The sequence below is a fragment of the Hyla sarda genome, chromosome 4, assembly GCF_029499605.1.
Source record: "Hyla sarda isolate aHylSar1 chromosome 4, aHylSar1.hap1, whole genome shotgun sequence".
Classification (NCBI taxonomy): Eukaryota; Metazoa; Chordata; class Amphibia; order Anura; family Hylidae; genus Hyla; species Hyla sarda.
In genome coordinates this window covers 267,528,739-267,552,498 of record NC_079192.1, presented here as the reverse complement: position 1 = coordinate 267,552,498, position 23,760 = coordinate 267,528,739, and the positions used below count along the sequence as shown (strand labels likewise).

The 23,760-nt window shown below is 48.6% G+C and overlaps 2 protein-coding genes across 5 annotated transcripts in view; one reads left to right on the top strand and one right to left on the bottom strand.

Annotated features, from left to right (window-relative positions):
* ZFC3H1 (zinc finger C3H1-type containing) overlaps positions 1-19,705 on the bottom strand; it is a 101,533-nt gene extending 81,828 nt beyond the window's left edge. For 2 of the 3 annotated variants that reach the window (XM_056574115.1, XM_056574116.1), the window contains exons 1-7: positions 19,143-19,705; positions 16,117-16,524; positions 14,394-14,446; positions 13,227-13,461; positions 6,749-6,972; positions 4,308-4,428; positions 3,527-3,624 (exon numbers count right to left, since the gene is read on the bottom strand). In XM_056574115.1, the coding sequence (XP_056430090.1) occupies positions 3,527-3,624; positions 4,308-4,428; positions 6,749-6,972; positions 13,227-13,461; positions 14,394-14,446; positions 16,117-16,524; positions 19,143-19,560 (1,557 nt within the window). In that variant the 5' untranslated portion in view covers positions 19,561-19,705. Of the gene's footprint in view, positions 1-3,526; positions 3,625-4,307; positions 4,429-6,748; positions 6,973-13,226; positions 13,462-14,393; positions 14,447-16,116; positions 16,549-18,906; positions 18,953-19,142 lie in introns of those variants that run through there. The other variant, XM_056574117.1, reaches the window with a different exon arrangement.
* A 1-nt stretch (position 19,706) lies between these two features.
* Positions 19,707-23,760, top strand: part of TMEM19 (transmembrane protein 19) — a 37,608-nt gene continuing 33,554 nt past the window's right edge. The window contains exon 1 of one of the 2 annotated variants that reach the window (XM_056574122.1): positions 19,707-19,844. The gene's annotated coding sequence lies outside the window, so the exon portion shown is untranslated. The remainder of the gene's footprint in view (positions 19,845-23,760) is intronic. The other variant, XM_056574120.1, reaches the window with a different exon arrangement.

Sequence of the window (23,760 nt, the reverse complement as noted above, 5' to 3'; positions counted from 1 at the left end):
TGAAGCACCAGAAAAGGAGAACGGCAAGAGAGGGCAGTCAATTCCGACACACGTCGAATGGATGTGACTGCAACAAGGAAGGCCACCTTCCAGGAAAGGAAGCTAAGGCAAACCTGACCAAGAGGCTTAAACGGAATGCCCTGCAGGGCATGTAAAACGAGGTTGAGGTCCCAAGGCGCAGTGGCGGACCGTAACGGGGGAACCTCGTGAGCCAAGCCCTGCAAAAAAGTGCACACGAGGGTTGGACGCAAGAGGGACAGAAAATGAAAAAAACCTGCCCTTGGATTGAACTGAGGGCCAGGTACGTTTCCAGTCCTGATTGTAAAAAAGGACAAGAGATCCGGTAAGGAAAAAGTGGTGGGAGAGGGGGAACGAGTCGGTGGTAAATCCTGGCGGACGAGGGCTTCCAGGCACGGAGCATGGTCTGGATCACGCGGGTATAGAATCCCGAGCCCACGGTTTTAACCGCCATGCCGTCAAACGCAGCAGAAGTAAATTGGGGTGGCAGAGGGGCCCTTGGAAGAGGAGGTTGGGACGATCTGGAAGACTGAAGGGAACGTCTGCGACGAGACTGACCACGTTCGCGTACCACACGCGATGGTGCCAATCCGGGCCCACCAGAATCGCTGAGACGCCCTCCGCCTTGATCTTCCAGATGACCTTTGGAAGAAGGGGAAGTGGAGGAAAGATGTAGGGGAGAGAGAAGGGGGTCCAAGGGATCACAAGGGCATCAACTGCTAGTGCCAGGGTATCCCGAGAATGGGAGACAAAGTAAGGGACCTTCCACATCCGGAGTCCCCTAGCGGTGACCGATTTGAGCAAAGACCTCCAGATGAAGGACTACTCACCTGGGTCGGCGGTGGAGCGACTTAGAAAGTCTGCCTCCCAATTGTCGATCCCGGGAATGTGTACCGCCAATATGGCTGGAACGTGAAGTTCCGCCCAGGAAAGGATCTTCGATACTTCCTTCATGGGCACCAAGCTGCGGGTGCCACCCTGATGTATGCTACGGCGGTGGCATTGTCCGTCTGCATCCGCACCGGAAGGCTCCAAAGCAGACGACTCCAGTAAAGAAGGCACAGGAAGATAACACGAAGATACAGGACATCGATGGGGAGACCGGACTCCGAAGGAGTCCAACTGCCCTGAACCGTCCTGTCCCGGCTGACACCTCCCCAGCCGAGGAGACTCGCTTCCATGGTCAGGACATGCCAGTGGAGAGGCAGAAAGGAGCGACCCTGCCAGAGGAGAGAAGACCGAAACCACCAAAGGAGGGAGTGGCAAACTCTGAGCGGAAGCCAGATCCCTTGGTGCAGAGGATGACCCACTGGAGAGGACGGTACCGAAATTGGGCAAAGGGGACCACCTCCATGGAAGCTACCATCTTGCCCAGGACAGACATGCAGGAGCGGATGGGAATCAGGCCCGGCCGCCGAAGCAAACGAACCCGCCGACAACTCCCAGAGCTTGTCCTACAGAAGAGTAAGGCAGGCCGCCACATCGAAGCGGATCCCGAGAAATGTCAGAAATTTGGATGGAGACAGGTTGGACTTCGCTCGGTTGATGATCCAGCTTAAACTGTAAAGGGTCTGCAGAGCGATGTTGAGGCTCACCCGATTCTGTTCCAGGGAGGGTGCCTTGATAAGCAGGTCATCCAGATAGGGGAGAACCGAGACACCTCGAGAGTGGAGGAGAGCCACCACTGCTGCTAGCATCTTGGTGAAGACTCGGGGGTGGTCGCCAGCCCAAACTAAAAATTACCCGCTGGAACAGCACACCTGAGAAACCGCTGGTGGGCGGGGAAGATAGGGATGTGCAAGTAGGTGTACTGTATGTCCACGGAGGAGACAAACTCTCCCAGATCCAGCTTTGAAGGACGGCATCCTCCTGTCCTGTGAGGCGGCCGGCTTGTCTGGACGTCCCGTGAAGCGGAAGAGGAGAAAGGAAGAAGTCTTCCGCCTCGAGTCCGAGGGGCACGGACGATTTTAGGGCAAGAGTGTTCCTTTCTTGCCCCCAGTAGCCTCAGAGATGATCTCGTCATGGCGTTTGCCAAAGAGACTAGACCCCAGGAAAGGAAGCTCAGTAAGGGAACGCTTAGAGGCCACATCAACATTCCAAGCCTTAAACTACATGGTGCGCTGGAGGGCCACTAGGTTGCCCATGGCTAAGGCAGCGCAGCGAGCTGACTCCAAGGAGGCCGAGCAGAGGTAGTCCCTGACATTAGCGATTTGCAGGGCTAAATCAGTCTTATCACCAGGGGAGGAACCTGCTGAAATACCCTGGCTCAATTTAACAGCCCAAACAGAAAGGGCTTTGGATACCCAGGTAGAGGCAAAAGCTGGCGACAAAGCCGAGCCGTCGCCTCAAAGGCGAATTTCGCCAAATTTTCAATGCGCTTGTCCGAGGGATCTTTAAAGGAGGCTGTGTCTGCCAGCAGCAGGGTACTGGATTTAGACAGCCATGATAAAGGAGGGTCCACCATAGGAGAAGACGACCACTTTGCAACCAGGTCCTGAAGAAAGGGAAAGAGAGCACAGAGCTTCTTAGTCCCATGGAAGCATTTATCTTGCTGCCTTGAACAGCTCGTCAAATTCAGTGTGTGCGCTGAAAACTTGGGAAACCCAATGAGCACAGCAGAAGAACACTTCAGGGACCACGCCTGAAGTTCCTGGGTCCTGCAGGTGGAAGAGTCCGACTGTTGACACCAGACTGTCCACCATATCTGACATACGGGAAGTCTCTTCCAAGTCAGAGGGAGGATCCCAATCCGAGTCCACAATCTCCCTTGGGGACCGGGAGCGCACCATAGGAGTTCTGGGTTGGGGAAACATACTCCCCCACATAGAGCATACTCACCTAGGAAGCCTTCGACCAGCTAAGGTCCTCCTGTCTTTAGCCAGACCCGGACCAAACGGGGGACCCGGACCCAGGGTACACCACCAGGCACTGGTTGGTGGCGAGGAGGGGTTAACGGCCCATGCAGCAATGCACCGTGCCCCTAGCTCGCAGATGGGAGATCAGGCAGCACCATGCTCTTGTTGCCCCACACTTGAAAAAACAATAAAGGAGAGAAATTCTAACTAGAGACAAACTGGAAAAAATAAATATATATAAGACCAGGTCTGGAGAACTCCAGACCTGTGTCTGCCTCCTGCTAACACTAAGCTAAAACAGAGTTGCTCAGAGCCAGGGGGTGGGTATATCCTGCCGGGAGAAGCTGAATTTCTTTTGTTTTTTGCCTAGTGCCAGCCTCCTAGCAGCAAGCAGCATGTACCCATGATTCATGTTTCCCCCAATGAAGCGCTCGAGAAATGTTAGTACAGCACTTGGTTATCATTGGCACTCCCATTGTGAGTAACATGAGTGGCAGCACAGATGTTCGACCACTGCTCTGTTCAGAAGGTAACCCCGTTCTTGTAATTGGTGTAGGTTTCAAAGGCCAGTCCCCACCAATTAACTATCCTATCCTGTGGAAAGATTATGTTTTATACATGGGAAAACCTTTTTTCAAATCACAGAAACTTACCCAAACTTCTGAAGGGAATTGCTCAGTTACACATAATACTGATGGAACGCATCCTACTGTATTTCCAGGGAAATAAGGTGATCTTGATGGAGAAACCCCTAGATGCAAGAAGTATTTGCATGAACTCACAGTATAGTAATATGTATGCAAAGGAGCTATACAACACAGATTTTACATAAAGATTTACATGTCTAACATTAAAGATCCTTTTGATGGTTTCAGCTGAGGTCATTAGACATACGGCTCTAATACAGGTGCAGAAATGTGCCTGTACTATGCTTGTATGAAACTGGCCTGTAGGTTTGGTCACACTTATTAGATGCTCCTTCACAGATGGCTGGCTAGGAAAGGCAAGTTACCATGTGTTTCTATTACAAATCAGTGCAGTTTTTGAATGGTTATTTAAATCTGGGCAGTGTTTTATTTAAAAAAAAAGGTACACCACAGTTATACCTGTGAAAAAACAGAATCTTTCAAACAACAAGTCAGTTAGGCTAGGTATACACTGCCGCTGTGCTCCATTGCTCACTTTGATGGGAGGAAGAGAGATGAGCCGAGAAATTAAAAAAAAAAAATACTGTCTGTCCAATGTTTTCTCTCTAAATACCGGACACCAGACGGAGTATATTCAAGTCAATGGGATCCGCTGATGTCAGTTGTGTCAAACAGACCATGAATGGTAGCAGTGTAAACCTAGTCATCGTGGTAAAACATAACCGTTGTGTAAGGCTTTATGCTAAAACCATAAGGATGATTAAAAAAATGTAATAAATATTATTACCTGGAGAATTTGTTTCACTATCTGTGTCCATTGCAACTTCCTCATAGTTATCATACTGATAAATACCACCAGAATTTTCTAGGCTCTGTTTTTCAGCTCGCTTTTGCTCTGCATCAAAAGACTGGGAAAAGTTTGAAACGTAGTAAGTAGTTGACAAAAAAAAAAAGTTATGTTAGGAAAACAGACTTGCTTTCTGCATGCATCAATGCTGTGCTGCCAATAGGAGTTAAATTATTCTATACCAATAAAAAGGTGTACAATTAAAGGGGTTATCCAGAAAAAATTAGATAGATAGATATATATATCTATATCTATCTATCTCTCTACTGGCTTCAGAAAGTTAAACAGATTCGTAAATTACTTTTGTTAAAAAATCTTAATCCTTTACGTACTTATGAGCTTCTGAAGTTAAGGTTGTTCTTTTCTGTCTAAGTGCTCTCTGATGATACGTGTCTCGGGGAGTGGTTTGCTATGGGAATTTGCTTCTAAACACGTGTCATCAGAGAGCAATTAGACAGAAAAGAACAACTTTAACTTCAAAAGCTCATAAGTACTGAAAGGATTAAGATTTTTTAATAGAAGTAATTTACAAATCTGTTTAACTTTCTAGAGCCAGTTGATATATATATATATATATATATATATATATAAAAAATGTTTTTTCCTAGATAACCCCTTTAATGTAAATGACTGTTACCCAAACTGCATAAAACAGCCAATTTGGCTGTTTTACATTCCCAACCAGCCACAGCAGTTGCAATACGGCCACAGGGGGCTGGGTTTTCCCAAATAGCTAACAGGTAGGGGGGTTCCACTTATCTGGGAAATGGCAGGACCCAGATACTGTCATATTTTTGTAGTTTGTCTTTTGCACATATCCAATAGCCATGCACATAATAATGACAGGCAATAATACATATTTTTTTAGGCATACACTTAAAACCTACAATAAAAAAGTTACATTTGTAATGGGACTTAAGTGGTTACAATATAGGTAGAGGTAACAGAAGCGATTTGTTTTGTACCTACCACCACAGATCTATCCTGTAGACATGCCATAAATGTCTCAAATAGGAATCTTTTATTGCGGAGTAAGGTTCATTTAAAGGGATACTCCGCGCCTAGACATCTTATCCCCTATCCAAAAGATAGGGGATAAGATGTCAGATCGCCGCGGTCCCACTGCTGGGGTGCCCTGGGATCCCCGCTGCGGCACCCCGCTATCATTACAGCACAGAGAGAGTTCGCTCTGTGCGTAATGACGGGCGATACGGGGGACAGAGCAGCGTGACGTCATGGCTCCACCCCTCGTGACATCACGGCCGGTCCCCTTAATGCAAGTCTATGGGAGGGGGCGTGACGACCGCCACGCCCCCTCCCATAGACTTGTATTGAAATGGGTGGGCCGTGACATCACGAGGGGCGGAGCCATGACGTAACGATGCTTCGGCCCCTGTATTGCCCGTCATTACGTGCAGAGCGAACTCTCTCTGTGCTGTAATGATAGCGCAGTGCCGCAGCGGGGATCCCCAGCAGCGGGACCGCGGCGATCAGACATCTTATCCCCTATCCTTTGGATAGGGGATAAGTTGTCTAGGCGCGGAGTACCCCTTTAAATGAACCTTACTCCGCAATAAAAGATTCCTATTTGAGACATTTATGGCATGTCTACAGGATAGATCTGTGGTGGTAGGTACAAAACAAATCGCTTCTGTTACCTCTACCTATATTGTAACCACTTAAGTCCCATTACAAATGTAACTTTTTTATTGTAGGTTTTAAGTGTATGCCTAAAAAAAATATGTATTATTGCCTGTCATTATTATGTGCAAGGCTATTGGATATGTGCAAAAGACAAACTACAAAAATCTGACAGTACCCCTTTAAGCTTTCCCAAATATACATTTGCGGAGAAGCTACAAGGCTATGACAGGGTTAGATCTTGTGAGGTGCTGCCTAGCCATACATTAACCCAGTGTTACCCAACCAGGGTGCTTCCAGCTGTTGCAAAACTACAACTCCCCAGCATGCTGGGAGTTGTAGTTTTGCAACAGCTGGAGGCACCCTGGTTGGGAAACACTGCATTAACCAGAAGTAGAATATAGCTAGCTGCTTTATTGCAAAAGGTGCCACTTTTGTCCTCAGTTTGTGGATGGTTTTGCAGATTCACTGAAGTAAACTAATCAGAGTTGCAATACCACAGGTTATACTACAGGTGGGGACAGGTGTGGCGCTGTTTATGGAAGAAAGTAGGTATATTTTGCTACTTCTAAATAACCCCTTTAATGTCTCAAGAAATGAAGTCCTTCCAAAACTGTTTAAATCTGGAGTGTTATAACAGGTTATATTAAATTGCAATTTAAACATTTGCAGCTAACATCTTGTAACATTACTGGTGGGTAGTCTCTTAACAGTTTACAATAAAAGTAGTATATGCATACCTTGCTGCGTTTACTCTTATCGCCCACAAGCTTCATAAATCTATTGTATTGCTCTTCATGATTTGACAGATCTCGAATCTTCCGAATTTCCTCTTCTCGTTTTCTTCTCTCTTCCTCCTCAGCTTGTTTCTTTTTCTCTTCCTCCTCTTTGCGCTTTTCTTCAGCTTTCTGCTGTTGCAACTTTTTCCATGCTTTTGTTTGCTGCCTTCTTCGTGCCTGTTTAGCTAAAAGGAGAAAAAAAGTAGATTTTTATGCTTACCTTAAAGGGGTTCTCCGGTGCTTAAACATCTTATCCCCTATTCCAAAGGATAGGGGATAAGATGCCTGATCGCGGGAGTCGCGCCGCTGGGGACCCCCGGGATCATGCACGCGGCACCCCATTTGTAATCAGTCCCCGGAGCGTGTCCACTCCGGGTCTGATTACGGGCGACTACAGGGCGGGCGGCGTGTGACGTCACGCTCCGCCCCTCAATGCAAGCCCACGGGAGGCGGGACTCCCGCGATCAGGCATCTTATCCCCTATCCTTTGGATAGGGGATAAGATGTTTAAGCACCGGAGAACCCCTTTAAAATCTCTTTCTCGGAAGATCCATTGGGGTACATGTGGGGTATATGCTGCTGCCACTAGGATGCTGACACTAGGTAACAAAAAGAAAGTCAGCCCCTGTTGGCAGGATATACCCCGCCTACAGACCCTGAGATAATCAGTTTAGTCCCAAAGCAGTAGGAGAGGACCGACAGGGAAAGGACAGCAACTATCCAAGGAAACCACAGACAAAAAATAGCCGAACCAACCCTCGGACAGGAAACCAAACCAAGGACACCAGAACAAATGGGTGGGAGCTGTGTCCCCCAATGGATGCTCCGAGAAAGAGATTTTACAGTAAGCAAAAAAATCTACTTTTCTCGTTCGGCTCCATTGGGGGACACAGATTGTGGGACGTACGCAAGCAGTCACTGGGGTAGGAGAGAACCCAAGCAACTCAGGTAGAAGGCTGGGCCACAGCTGCCGGCAACACCTTGGGACCCAAACCAGAGTCGGAAGACGCAAAAGGTGTGCACCTGGTAACATTTTGTAAAAGTGTGCAAGGTGGCTGCCTTACAGACTTGCAAGGCCGAAGCCCTGTTGCGGAAAGCACAGGAGGCCCCAACAGAACGAGTGGAATGAGACTAGACCTGGAAAGGTAGAGAGTCTTCCCTTTGCAGCGGTAAGCTTCCGAGATGGCAGAACGGATCCACTGCGAAATGGCCGCCTTCGAAGCAGGAAATCCCTTACGACGACCCTCCGTAAGCACAAAGACAGTCACAATGGCGAAAGGATGAAGTGACCGAAAAGGTAAATCCGAACGGTCCGTACCACATCAAGACCATGAAGCAACCGATCCCTGGGATGGGACGGAGCTGGGCAGAAGGACGGGAGGACAATATCCTCATTTAGGCAAAAATGAGGGGACCAGACGGAAAACAACTTTGTCCTGGTGCAAGATCAGGTAGTGGGAACAGCAGGAGGGAGCCACCAGCGCCAAAACTCTCCGAATGGAAGTGACCGCAATGAGGAAGGCCACCTTCCAGAACAGCAGAGGAAGAGAAATGTCTTGGAGAGGTTTGAAGGAAGTACCCGGCAAAACACAGAGAACCAGATTCAGATCCCACAGGGGAGTAGGGGGATCTGTACAGCAGAGCCGCATGAGCTAAACCCTGCAGGAAAGTGTGGATGAGAGGGTCGGACGACAGGGGGTGCTGAAAAAGAATGGAGAGAGCCAACACCAGGACCTTAAGGGAACAGAGCCAAGCGTTGTTCCAGCTCAGACTGCAAAAAAACGAAAGAAGGCGTGGAAGGGAGAAAACAACTGGGGAGAAGGATTGAGACTCACACCATCGAAAGTAGGACTGCCAAGTACGGTGATAAATCTTCTGAGAGGAAGGCTTGCGCACCCTGATCATCGTGCAGATCACCTGGGGAGAGAACCCCCTGGCCCTTAGAAACGCGGTTTCGACCACCACACCTTCAAATGCAGGGACAGTAAATTGGGGTGGCAAAGGGGACCGAGAGAGCAGGTCGAGACGAACTGGGAGGTGCAGTGGTACATCGGCCACTAGGCCAACAACTTCGGCGTACCAGGCGCACCAGGGCCGGTCCGGAGCCACGAGAATTGAGGGGACGCCCTCTGCCTTGAGTTTCCTCAGGACCTTGGGAAGGAGAGGAAGATGAGGGAAAAGATAGCGGATGACGAAGTGTGACCAGGGGAACACTAAAGCGTCTACGGCTAGAGGATCTCGGGACTTTGCGACGAAGCGAGGAACTTTCTGGTTGTGGCGAGACGTGAAGAGGTGCACGTCCAGCATGCCCCAGAGATTGCAGATCTTTGCAAACACCTCTGGATGAAGAGACCAATCGTCGGGTCAGCAGAGGAGCGACTGAGGAAGTCCGCCACCCAATTGTCCACCCCCAGGATGTGGATTGTCGAGATGGAGGGAACTCTGAGTTCCGCCCAGAGCAGAATCCTGGAGACCTCGGTCATCGCCGCGGGGCTGCGAGTGCCGCCCTGGCGATTGACATGCCACAGCCATGAAGTTGTCCAACTGGACACGAACAGGACGAGCCTGAAGAAGGCACTACCAATGGAGGAGGCAAAAAGGTAAAACTGCCCCAAGTTCCAGGATGTTGATGGGGAGAAGAGCTTCCTAGGGAGGACCAACGGCCCTGGACCATCCGATCCCTGAAAACTCTCACCCACCCCCCAACCGCTGAGGAGACTGGCATCCGTCTTGATGACCTGCCAGTGGAGAGGCAGGAAAGATCGCCCCTGTCGAAGAGGAGGCCAAAGCCACCACAGGAGGGACTGGCGAGTCCTGAGGGGAAGAATAATCCTGCGATCGAGGGATAGCGGAGACTTGTCCCACTGGAACAGAAGAGTAAATTGAAGAGGTCTACAATGAAACTGGGCGAAGGGAACGGCCTCCATGGCCACCACCATCCGACCCAGGACTTCCATACAGAAACGAATGGAAACTGGAACAGGACGACGGAGAAGACGAACTCCTGTTGACAGAGCGCGGCACTTGTCCAGCAGTAGCCGAACCCGGGCGGCCACCATGTCGAACTGGAGTCCCACAAAGACCAGAGACTGGGTGGGAATCACATTGGACTTGTCCTGATTGACCACCCAGCCGAAATGGGACAAGGTCTGAAGAGTGAGAGGGAAACTCTCCTGATTCTGGTCCCTGGTTGGGGCCCTTCATCAGGAATTCATCCAGGTAGGGGGGATCACGGACACACCCTAGGATCGCAGGATGGCGATCACCGCCGCCAGGACCTTGGTGAAGACCCTTGGGACCATGGCCAGGCCAAAAGGAAGGGCCATAAACTGAAAATGGCCCTCCGGAACGGCAAAGCGGAGATAGCGATGATATGCCGGAAAAATTGGGATATGAAGGTAAGCGTCTCTGATATCAACCGAGGAAAGAAACTCCCCTTGATCCATGGATACCACCACAGAACGGAGTGACTCCATACAGAAATGAATGAGGAGTAGGTGGCGGTTGAGGAGCTTCAGATCCAAGATCGGGCGGACAGAACCCCCTTTCTTGGGGACGACGAACAGGTTTGAACAGAACCCCGAAAAAACGCTCCTTGGCAAGAACTTGGACGATCACTCCCTGAGTGATAAGTGTCTGAAGTGAGACCTGAAGATCTGCCACCAAGGAAGGAGAGCGAGGGGGCGGGAGTGGAAAAAAAATGGTCCCTTGAAAAGGAAGCAAACTTGATACGATAGCAATAGGAAACGACATCTCAGACCAAAGAGTCCTGCACATGGGCAATCCAAACATCCTGGAACAGGGACAAATGACCTCCCCCCCCTAAACAATTTCCGGCTGGGGGCATCCCTTCAGGCGGAGGGAGGCTTACAGGTGCCTGACTTGGCCGCAAAACATCCGGAACGGTTATCAGACTTCCAGGAGGGGCAAGCCTTGAAGGAAGGAGTCTTCCTATCCTGTGAGGGTGCCGGTCTGGCTGCCCGACCCAAGCCAAAAGACCGAAAGGAGGTTGACTTCCTGCGGGAATCGATACGGTGAGACTTGTTCTACGGAACTTACCTCCAGTAACCTCAGACAATCTCAGCTAGGCGTTTTCTGAAGAGCCTGGGCCCAGAGAAAGGGAGCTCAGTGAGAGGTTTTTTAGAAGCGGCAATGGCGTCCCAGGCCTTGAGCCACATGGAGCAATGAATCGCCACCAGGTTTCCTTTGGCAAAAGCCGTACAACAGGCAGACTGCAAGGAAAGCAGAGCACAAGTAGTCTCCAGTATTGGCGAGTTGAAGAGCAAGATCCGCCAATTCCTCTGAAGGGGCCCAGATAAAATGCCCTGGTGGAGTTGGAAAGCCCAAACAGATAGGGATTTTTACACCAAAGCTGAAGCAAAAGTGGGAAGCATAGCTAAACCCGCCGCTTCAAAAGCGAACTTGGCCAGATTCTCAATCCTCTTGTCTGCCGGATTCTTAAAAGGAGGCCGCGTCCGCCAAACAAAGAGTAGTCGATTTTGACAGGTGGGAAAACGGAGGATCCACAGCCGGCGGCGTTGTCCATTTCTCAATCAAGTCCTTGGAAAATGGAAACTGCGCCTGAACCTTGAAAGAGTTTGTCTGGATTCTTCCATGCCCCTTCCAGTAAGGAGTCAAATTCAGCACGAGAGCTGAAAACCTTAGGAGATCGATGGAAGCGGTGAAAGGAAACTTCAGGAGCTGGGTTCGAAGTTCCTGGGTCCTCTAGATGAAAAGTGTCCCTGATGGCTGACACCAAGCTGTCCACCATGTTGGACAAGCTGGTTCAGTCCTCTGGATCAGATGTAGAACCTGATGCCTCATCTTCCAGCTCCCCAGGAGAACAGGAGCAGGTGGAAGTAGCCTTAGATGAAGGCGAGGCGGACCTAGGACATAAAGTTGGAGACCTTGCCCAGCAACCAGGAGAGTGGCCCTGGCTTTGCCGGGATGCCGGAGAGGAGGAGTGAGACCAATGAGGAGAGCGCAAGTCCCGAGCTCAGAAGTCCGGAGAAGAGCCAGAGGATAACACCTTAGGGCCTTTGTCAGGGGAAGGAGAGTGAGCCCCTCTGGATAGCGAGCGCAAGGAAGATCGCTCCAAGGCAGTCCCCACAGAACAGGAATCCCGTGCCAGATCGGAAATTGACTGGGATAGGGAGGAAACCCATTCCGGGGGGGGGGGGGGGACAGAGCTCGCACGCTCCGGCAGAACATCCTAGGAGTGAGTAAGATCCAGGAGGGCAGGGGCGCACAGTGGTGCAGGTGGATTTAGCGGAACCACCAGGCATTTTAGTTTTGCAGCCCACACAAGAGTAATAAGTGACCAGGACCATAGTGGCCGATCTGGAGGGGGTGGGGGGGGGGGGGGTGGTCAGGTCTGGGTTCTGACAATAATGCAAGTAAAAGAAGTCAGCAAGAAAGAAGGAGAAGTCTCACCCGGTTTCTGTGTCCCTCAGACGGACAGAAGAAGCAGACTGTAGCTGGAAGGGCAGAGGAGGGAGGTTCCAGCATAAGGAGGTGGAACCCAATGTAGCCAGACCCTCATTGGTGGAAATGAAGGAGGCACCCAGACATGACCCCTGTCAAAGGACGGTGGGGGTAGATGGGCCGGGAGCCCCCGAAAAGTCAGTCTGGCGGAGCTACAAAGCACCGATTAATGACCCTCGACGCTCCGGGCGCCTTATACATGCAGGCGGCCGAAGTAAAAGTAGCTGCTGGCTGTGCACGCGCAGAGCAGCCGACAGGGAGAGCGCAAGACTGTCAGCACACCACCCGCTATAGGAGGAACGAACTGTGGCTCTGCAGAGTGCCAGGAGAATGCACCCGAATACAGTGCTGGCCCAGGAGACAAACAAAGACCCTGGAAGACTTCAGTAGGTAAGTTTCATACTGTCCCAGAGAAACTTATCTACTGAAGTCTTCAGCCAGCTATTAAGTACCTGCATCATGCCGGGCTGAGACAGAGAGACGAGCAGGGAAGGTAGAGGGACCTGGACCCAAGGTACAACCCCAGGTGCTGGCCGGTGGCAAGAAGGGGTTGACAGTGCATAACTCTATGCCTGTGCCCCTTCATTGCATATGGGGGAACAGGTAGCGCCGTGCTTCTGAATCCCCACTTAAAAACAAGGAAATAAAAGGGAGATCGGAAGATAAAAACCGTTCCCTGTACTAAAAAAAGTAAAAGACCAGATCTGGAGAACGCCAGACCTGTGTCTGCCACCTATAGACACTAAGCTAAAACTGATTAGCTCAGAGTCTGTAGGCAGGGTATATCCTACCAAGAGGGGCAGACTTTCTTTTTGTTGCCTAGTGGTAGCAGCACATACTCCACGGTCTGTGTGTCCCCCAATGGAGCCGAACGAGAAACTTGTTTTCCAGAATCACCATTCACAGCATATAGGATGAATCCCACTCCAGAATGTTGTGTAGGCTGCTAGCTTACCTGCATTAGCTACACTACTAAGTTTGCGTGGCATAACAGAGTTTGTATTGCTCTTTTCCTTTTGGAGTTCTGGCTTCCCCCCATCTTTCAGTAGTTCCATCTTGCCCTTTGATAGTTTCTCCTTGCCTTCTTTCATTACTAATTGTTCTTTTTGATGCCATTTCTTACTTGCAGATTGCAAAGCCAAGAGGCGCAAGTGGAGTTCTGACAATTCCTCTTCCTCTTTAGCAGGTTTCTGAAATTAAACATTTTCATTAAAGGGGTTGTCCGGTAAATTATTATTATTTCTGTATTGTCCCCAGACTGCCTAATAAAATAAACACTAACTCCCCTTCATCCGCTCCCTCATAGAGTTGAGATCAGGGAGCCCAGTCTCCCCATCTTCTTCCCGGAGGCAGCCATGCCATTACAGCTCCGCTCAACCAATCACAGGTCACAGCAGTGTCCTCCCTTGGCCAGGGATTGGTGAGCGGCACTTCCAGTTTCCCCAGCTATAGACACTACATTCTGCAGCTTGGGGAAAAGCAGTGTCGCCGGCCACGGACGGGACGCCCCGATACTGGAGCTTTAAGGTATCTAGAAAGGCGAGTTAAAGTGTTTGTTATTTTATTAGGCAGCCTGGGAGACAGAATCATATACAAATGAAATGAGCACTGTCACAGAAATAATCTTTTGATATGTCTGATTGGTTGGGGTCTTCGACGATCACGTGATGTTCTCTTCCAGTTCTGTGTCACTTGACCTGGACGGTCTCCTAATGTAAGTCTATTGGGATGTCCTAGTCTCAGACACACAGCAGCCAAACACTTCTCTCCCAGCACATGATCTTTTAGGGTCTGAACAATCAGACTCCAACAAATAAAAATGTTGGGACACGTCAAAATATATATGTTTTTTTTATATTGGCAGGTATACTTTAAACCAAAAGAAAACATGTTTTCCTTCCAGCTCTAAAAATACTTGCCACAAAAGCAGTTTTAGGAAAATAGGCCAGGTCCATTCTTTTAGTTGCCATGTGACTAAAGAACAATGCAATAGTAAGCAAAGTTTTTCAGTCATTATAGTGATACACCTGGCACTGCACTAGCATCTAATTTTCTACACAGAAGAGAGGTCAATATTGCAAATCTGGTTCCATATTTAATACCAGAAATAACAATGACTTACCGCAACCACATCCGCAGTAATATCTTCAGGAAAGGTCTCAATCTGATCAGGTTCTGTAAAAATTTAAAGCATTTAGGTTTTTGGAGAATGCACAGCAATAAAATTGCACTCCAGCATTAACCCAGAGCCTTGTGGACACAGTGCAGCATGCTACATTTCCCATCGATTAGCTGACATCACTGATTAATGGAAAGCATTCTATTATTTTTCAAGGTTTTTAAAAGGAAAAAATAACTTTCCAATGAAACTAAACAAATATAAAAAGGAAAAAACACACACACATACACTTGCTCTCTTAAAGGGGTACTCTGGCGCTTAGACATCTTATCCCCTATCCAAAGGATAGGGGATAAGATGCCTGATCGTGGGGGTCCCACCACTGGGGACCTCCGTGATCCTGCACGCCGCACCCCATTAAAATCAGTCCCTGGAGCGTGTTTGCTCCAGGTCTGATTACCGTTGATCACGGGGACGGAGCGTTGTGACAGCTGCCACGCCCCCTCCCATAGGTTTGCATTGAGGGGCGGAGCCGTGACGACAAACGGGGCGGAGCCATGACGTCACAACGCTCCGACCCCGTGATTGACAGTAATCAGACCCGGAGCGAACACGCTCCGGGGACTGATTTTAATGGGGTGCGGCGTGCAGGATCATGGGGATGATAAGAAAAGACTGCTATAAAGTAACTTTGTAGATACATAGGGGGACATTTATCAATGTCAGTGTGTGTGCACTGACGTTATACATAAACTTTGGTGGTGTACTTGGAGTATTACATGCTACAGGGCATGTGATAAATATGGGGCTAGTTATTTATTTCACTTCAGAACACCACTTTGTATGACTCCCTTTCTGTAGTTCTGGGCCTATTGTAATGGTAAAGATTCACAGAGTTAGCTTGCGGCAGCCACACCACAATGAAAGCTATGACTGATCTTACTGCTGTTCTTGCTGCTTCTAGCTTCCTCCTGCTACTACTATGGCTCCATAATACAAAGGAACCCTTCTCTCTTAGCTGCTCTCCCCTCTGTTCACATACAGTACACATAGCCTCACCCTCATAGTGGACTCTCCAGGCTTAAAAGCAGCTGCCAAAACAGTAAGCTCTCACTGCTGAGACTCCAGTCCCTGTTTCTAATTTGGAGAAGAAACGCCCCACTTCTCCTAAATAAACAGTATTCGAGATGCGATCTCCCGTACAGGACCCTGGCAGTCAGTGGCCAGAGGGGGTGTCCGACCACCGCATGACGCGGCAGCCAACACACCCCCTCAATACATCTCTATGGGAGAGCCGGAGCACTGCATCTGCCATACAAATGTGGTGAGGGGGCGTGTCGGCCGCCGCATCATGCGGTGGTCGAAATGCGCTATTTTGGCAAAGAGCCGAGGGCCCCGTACGGGAGATCGCGGGGGTCCCCAGCGGTCGGATCCCCCGCAATCTGAATCTTATCCCCTATCCTTAGGATAGGGGATAAGTTTCATATCCCGGAGTTGTCCTTCAACAGATTATGAACAAACCCTGTAAAGTCTGATCCTGCAATGATTCCCTATGTACAAAACATATGTTACCGATAAAGGTATAAGGATGTATGACAGCTCTGTAGTCTGTTAGCAAAAACATGCATAGGTCTGGATATTGTTAAAAAATACAAATAAAAAAACATTGGCAATGTTATTTTTCCCTGATGGATGGTAAGAATAGTAGTTGTAATGGTGGACATACCCTTTATACTTTCTGTACTCTGGTCAGATTTTTCTTCAGATACACTTTCACTTGGCTTAGATTCCTCCAAGGTGTTTGGCTTTTTTTGTTCAGAGACTGGTTTTAGCTTTTGCCTAAGAGGTTTCAGCTCAAAGGCCTGAAATGCCAATACTGGTGGCTTCTCTTTGACCACGGCCTCAGTGGCCACTTCTTCCACAATACTTTTTTCTTCTGGAGCAGGAGGTACAGTTGTGTTTTCCACAACACATACTTCTGCTTTTACTGAATCTTCCTTGAGAACAAGCTTCTCATCCTTGTTTATTGATTCAAGTTCTAGTTTAATCTGCTTATATTTTAAGAGAAGTTCTTCAAAGCTTTCTTCTTCGGAGTGAGCAGATTTCCTTGGTGGCGATCTGCTTTTAACTGAAGCTGGGACTGGCTTAGAAAACATAACTAAGATAGATGATTGAAAAAACCGTCATTTTATTGCAGCCATATTCTGGGTACTTCTAGATTGGCAAAGACCCTGACTACCCCCTAACCAGAAGCGAAAAACTTCCTGCAAATGGAAGCCATCAAACATCTCAAATTCTCTAAAGAGAATCTGTCATCAGCATCGTCCACACTAACCTGTAGTACAGGCTGTCAGCGCGGATGACAGTGATGCTTACCGGCCCACGCTTCATTCTACTGCAATCCTAGTTCTTCAGTACAGTGACCCCCCCCCCCCCCGACCTACGATGGCCCCGACATATGATCATATCAACATACAATGGCCTCTCTGAGGCCACCGCATGTTGAAGGCAGCATCAACATACGATGCTTTTGTATGTCAGGGCCATCGCATGAAGGGCTAACCAGCAGCGCAGACTGCTTCAGCTGCCACCGGATAGCCGTTTACGGTGCGCCGTGTGGTCCGGTAACAATCACTTATCTGTCCTCGGGGCTCCGCCGCGTCCTCTTCGGGATCCCCTGCATTGTCGGCGCTCTCCATCGTCATCATCACGTCGCCGCGCACGCCGTCCCGTCATCCAACAGGAGCGGCGTGCGTAGCGACGTGATGGCGGCGACGGAGAGCGAGGATGCCGGGGAAGCAGAGGCCTTGCCAGAGCATCGGGGGACACCTCGGGGACGCGGCGACAGCGATGGACGGAGACATCCCGGGCAGCGGTGACGGTCCGGAGAAGCGGGGACAGGTGAGTACAACTTCCTTTACCAGTGGTCTTCAACCTGCGGACCTCCAGATGTTGCAAAACTACAACTCCCAGCAAGCCAACGGCTGTCTGGGCATGCTGGGTGTTGTAGTTTTGCAACATCTGGAGGTCCGCAAGTTGAAGACCACTGTCCTATACTTTACATTGCACGGATCCCTCAACATACGATGGTTTCAACAAACGATGATCTGTTTGGAATGGATTACCATCGTATGTAGTCCAACCTCACCGCGCATCCAGAATGTAGTTTGCATGTTTGAAAGAATGAGGATTGTGGCGGCACGGGGAAGGGACTGGTAATTGTCACCCACACTACAAGTCCGTACAACAGGTTAGTGTGGGAGATACTGATGGCAGATTACCTATAAGCATGGGTGCTCACACTATAGAAATTCAGCAAGGAACTTCCTCACTAAGTTTCCACAATGGATCTGCGCAGTTCACAATGCTCCTAAGTTCCACTATGTGTGAGCTAAGCAGCAAATCTCAACCAAGATCACACAGGCTGCTGCAAGCAGAGTGTGAACGGAGCCAACAATGCTCTTCATTTTTATCCTGTCTTTACCTGGAGGTACATTGGCAGGATTTCCAGACCTATACCTATGATATCGCCTACAGACTCCCATGTTGGAAAAGAACATATCGTGAACAGTATGCTTTTTGCAGAATGCCATAGTGAAGCGTAGTCAACATATATATATATATATATATATATATATATATATATATATATATATATAGAAACATGACATATTTTTATCAACATATAAAAAGGTTTTTGCCGATTCTCGTTTACTTCAATATTCTAGCTTTTATGAAAAGACCCACCGAGGTGACATTTGTTGGTGTAGGTCATCGATACTTAAAGGAGTAATCCAGTGGTGAAAAACTTTTCCCCTATCCTAAGGATAGGGGATAAGTTTCACATTGCAGGGGGTCCTACCGCTGGGGCCCCCCCGACAGCCCGCGGGAAGGGGGCATGCTGACCACTGCATGAAGAGGTGGCGGACACACCCCCTCAATACAACTCTATGGCAGAGCCGGAGCGCTGCCTTTGGCAATCTCCGACTCGTACAGGAGATCATGGGGGGGCCCCAGCGTTCGGACCCCCCGCAATCAAACTTATCCTCTATCCTTAGGATAGGGGATAAGTTTTTCACCACTGGACTACCCCTTTAACTAGTGGCCTAATGCCACAGAGGTAGCTAAGTTCACACAGCATAGCTGCCACTTCACTTCGGTAATAGTTTAGGGGTGTGAAATGACACATGAACGTGGCTTTAACCCTATAAGACTCCTCAATGTAAAGATATTACAATCCCCCTCCTTTGTGGTCATGTGACACTATCTCCGCCTTGCGTTGTGAACAAGTATGTCACATGGCCAGTAACTGGCAGCAGTGGTCACAAGAATGGCGCATGAACGTTGAGGTCACGTAGGGTAATTTTTCAAACAGCTGCAGGCACACTGGTTGGGAAACACTGCACTAAGGAAAGGCCAATAATGGTCGGTTCATACGTTTGCCAAAAACAAGGTGCCCGTAATGTTAATGGACGCAGCGGACCCTTTGCTTTATATAGGCAAATACTGTAGTCACCTAGTGATCCTATTTGAGATATAGGGGACATTTCCACTGGACATAGGAACCTGTCCTACACCTGGCTGAATGATGACTTCCCTACATGCTCCGTTCTTATCTCCCCAAATACACAGGATATGTATGGCCAGCTGTAATGTATGCTGGAGGGCGCCCCCTGTGTACATAGTGTGATGTGCACTCAGTGACCTGGCAGGCCTCCCCTCAGCGCCACTTCTTGTCAGAATAAAGGATACGTTTTCGGGGGGAAGGGTCCCTCCAGCCGCAGTTGTTGGGTCTCGGTCCGCCGGGTTTCGAACCTCGGTCCACCCATTCTCGTTCCCAGAAGCGCCCTCCTCTGCCCCGGGAACGGAACCGGCCCAGCGTGTCATGGCTGCGCTGCCAGAAGGAAGGCCTGGAGCCGATGTCCCCTACGGAGGAGGGCTGCGGGATGCGGGGCGGCAGCCGGTACTGCTCCTTAGGCCTATAGCCGTGCGGTGTGGGTAGCAGCGGCCGTGACGGACGGCCATGGTACTGGTGCGAATGTCCACGGCTGCTGGGCCGGTGGCGGACGGGCTTGGGACTGTCGGGTCTGACGCTGTCATCGCTGATCTCCCCGTCCTCCAGCTCGCCCTCCTCTCGGGGGGAAGCGGAGCGTCCTGCCGCCTCAGTCATGGCGCAGAGTGGACTCAGCCGGTACCCTGCGAGATCCAGGCCCGACTAACTGAACTCTCGCGAGAATTCCCCCGTTCTCGTTACGTCATTTCACGCATTCCTACGTGGAGCAGCGGATTTCCCGGCTATACGTCACTTTGGGGGAAGCAAGAAACGAAAGAGACGATAATGTGATGTGGATGAGTGTAGGCTGGGTTCACATCACGTTTTTGCAATACAGTTCCCGTATCAGGTTTTTCATAAAAAGCGGATTCCTCAAAACCTGACTAAAACTTTATAAAAACGTGTGTACAAATTTTAATCCGTATAAACGTATAAGGTTTGAAAAATGATGCCCGGTTGCATCCTCTTTAACCCCTTATGGACGCAGGGTTTTTCCGTTTTTGCATTTTAATTTTTACCTCATCACCTTCTTATTATCATAACGCTTTCAATTTTACACATAAAATTCCATATTATGGCTTATTTTTTGCGCCACCAATTCTACTTTGCAGTGACATCAGTCATTTTACCAAAAAATCCACGGTGAAATGGAAAAAAAATTCATTGTGCGACAAAATTGAAGAAAAAATTTCATTTTGTAAATTTTGAGGGCTTCCGTTTCTACGTAGTGCATTTTTCGGTAAAAATGACATCTTATCTTTATTCTGTAGGTCCATACGGTTAAAATGATATCCTACTTATATAGGTTTGATTTTGTTGGAATTCTGAAAAAAATCATAACAACATGCATGAAAATTCATATGTATAAAATTGTCATCTTCTGACCCCTATAACTTTATAATTTTTCCGCGTATGGGCCGGTATGAGGGCTCATTTTTTGTGCCGTGATCTGAAGTTTTTATCGGTACCATTGTTGCATTGATCGGATAAAAAGTGATAAAAAATACGCTATTTTGGACTTTTACATTTTTTTGAAAGTACGCCATTGACCGTGTGGTTTAATTAACGATATATTTTTATAGTTCGGCCATTTACACATGCGACGATACCACATATGTTTGTTTTTATTTACACAGTTTTTTTTATGGGAAAAGGGGGGTGATTCAAACTTTTATTAGGGAAGGGGTTAAATTACCTTTATTAACTTTTTTTTTCACTTTTTTTTTTGCAGTGTTATAGCTCCCATAGGGACCTATAACACTGCACACACTGATCTTTTACCCTGATCCCTGCAAAGCCATAGCTTTGCATGGATCAGCGTCCTAGGGGCTCGATTGCTCAAGCATGTAGCTCAGGCTTGGAGCAATCAAACGCTTATCGGACGCGACGGAGCAAGGTAAGGGGGCCTCGCTTGCGTCCTAGCTGATCGGGACATCGCAATTTTACAAGGGTTAATAGCACGCGGCACAACGATTGGCGCTATTAGCCCAGGGTCTCGGCTATCATTAGCAGCCGGGACCGACCCGGTGGTACGCCCTGCGTCCTTAAATGGGTACTGTCACCAACTTTTTTTTTAATATGTTGTAGTACTTATGTACTACAACATATCTCTAATATAGTTTCATTATTTTTTTATTTTATTAATATGGTGTAATTTACGTTTGAAAACCAGCCACTAGGGTTCTCCCTCCTAGTGGCCGGCTGCAGCCTGGCATGACGTCATGGCTGAAAAAGGACTGATGCGGCCGGGCATCGGTCCTTTTCATTCAGCCTGCGCTCGCTCCCTGCCTGTCAATCAGACAGGCAGGGAGCGAGCGCTGAGAGCGCATTGGCTCCCTGGCCTCACACACCGGCCCCGCCTCCCGGCATACGCCGCTGCTGCTGCCTCAGGAAGGATTCAGCACAGCACTTGGGTATGTCTGCTTGGGGTGGGGGGGATTTTAGCGCCCGGGGTGGGGGGGGTTTGCATAGTGCCGCAGCCATAACAAATGTATTGCTGTCAGCGGGGCGGGCAGGGGTTAGCGCCGCGGCCACAGCGCTATGCAAAAACAAGTGTAATGCTTTCACCGGAGTGGGCAGGGGTTAGCGCCGCATGCATTGCTTTCAGCGGGGGGGGGGGGGGATGCGGGGGTTAGTGGATGCCTCCAGTTGTTTCACCACTACAACTCCCAGCATGCCCTGACAGCCGATAGATGTCAGGGCAAGCTGGTAGTTGTAGTGGTAAAACAGCTGGAGGCACCCTGTATAGGTGAACTAAGGGCGGAAGTGCCGGCCCCAGCAGGCATCAGTGACGGGGTGCCGGCTGGGGAAGTCTGCCTGGTAAGTGAACACACTACCAGGCAGACAAAAAGGCATTTCTAAAATAGAAAAAAAAAAAATTAAGGCAGGGAGGGGGTTAGGGAAAGATGGGCAATAGGCAGGGAACGAAAGAAAAAAAAATGGATGGTGGGAGCTACCCTTTAAGAGGTTAAATAGCCCCTTTCTACATTTTTATTATTGTCGGCTACATTTTTCGTTCCCTTTCCGCCCACATAAAATCCCCACCTCATCCTTTTTTTTTTTTTTTACCCATGAAGTTTTGAAAAAAAGCCAAAGGGGCCAAAAATGCAATTTCCACTGAAAGGCAAAAGCGCCTGAAAAAATGCAAGAAAAAAACGCCAAACACAGGAGAATGTTGTGGCGTTTTTTTCTGCCTTTTTTTTGGGCCAGAAAAAAAAAACAAGTCGGAACTTAGCCTTAGGGGGCAGAGACAGACCACACTAGGAGTTGTAGTCCTTGCATTTTTACTCTGTGAAATACAGTTTAGCCTTAGGGTCAGTTCACACATCCTTATTTATGCTCCAGATTTGCTACCTTTTGAATTCAATGGGCAGCTAAATCTGCTACAGCAAGTCTGCAGTAGAAAATATGCATGTGTGAACTGTCCTTTAGGGTGTGTTCATATGAGCAGATTTGTTTCCAAACTCGTACCGTGTTTCCCGCTGTGAGTTTGAATGGGGGCAGGTTCTCCACAGCAGATTTTTGGCAGCAGAGTTTCCGCTGTGGAACATCAGCCACGGACCCTGATGACTACAATACGGTCTGTGGCTGATTTTTTTCCATAGCGGAAATTTTTCTGCTGTATATTTGCCACAGACACCCCACAGAGCGTTTCCCACTGTGAGTTTGAAAACAAATCCGCCTGTGTGGAGGCATATTTTGTTGCACTTAGTTGATTTTCTGCAGCTGATTTTGCTGCCCTTTGACTTCAATGGGTGTGAAAATCAGCAGAAAAACATGCAGAAAAATATGCACGTGTGAACGTGCCCTAAGGGTCTACTCACATGGCGGAATTCCACCTGCAATGAAAACCCCATACACTTCTATGGGTTTCCTAACTACCGTTGACACTTCTGAATTTCCGCTTGCGGAATTCCGTCAATGGGAGTGCTGAAACCCATAGACGTGTATGGGATTTTCATTGCGGTCGGAATCTGCTGCCGGAAATTGTGCCGTGTGAATAGACTCATATGCAGAATGATGGCTTGTACCCCAAACTACAAAAATAACTCACATAACACACATTACATGTGAAAATGTCCAGTTTTTGAAGGCAAGAGCAGGAAAAAAACACACAAAGTGGCTGCAGTGGGATTAATAATTTGTCCAGTATGCAGTACATGGTATGCTAGTGATTACGTGTGAGGTATCGGTCCACTGTATTTACTCACAATATGGTCTTAATATTGGCTTACAGTATATTGATTTTTACTCAGTGACAGTTTGGTGGTATTTTTCAGTTCTGGTATGGGGGTGTAATCCAGTCATGGTATAGTTGTATTGTTCAGTCATGGTATGTCAGTGTTATCTGGTCTTGGTTTGGAGGAATTTTTTTTTTACATTTCTGGTATAGCGGTGTTATTCTGTCTTGGTATGGTGGTATTTTTCAGTTCTGGTATGGCAGCATTTTGCAGTCATGGTTGGTGGTGTTATCTAATCTTGGTATGGTGGTATTTTTCAGTTCTGTTATGACGGTGTTATCCAATCATGGTATGGAGGTATTCAGTTATAGTATTATTTAACCCCTTAAGGACGCAGGGCGTATCAATATGCCCCCGTTTCCGAGTCCTTAAGAACTCAGGGCGTATGGGTACGCCCTGCGTTCTTCCGGCCCCTGCCGCACGCCAGGCAGGGACTGGACCAGGATGCCTGCTGATATCGTTCAGCAGGCATCCCGACATATCGCCCAGGGGGGTACTGAGGTCCCCCAATATCGGCGATTGCCGCAAATCGCAGGTCAATACAGACCTGCGATTTGCGATTATTCTGGGTCAATCG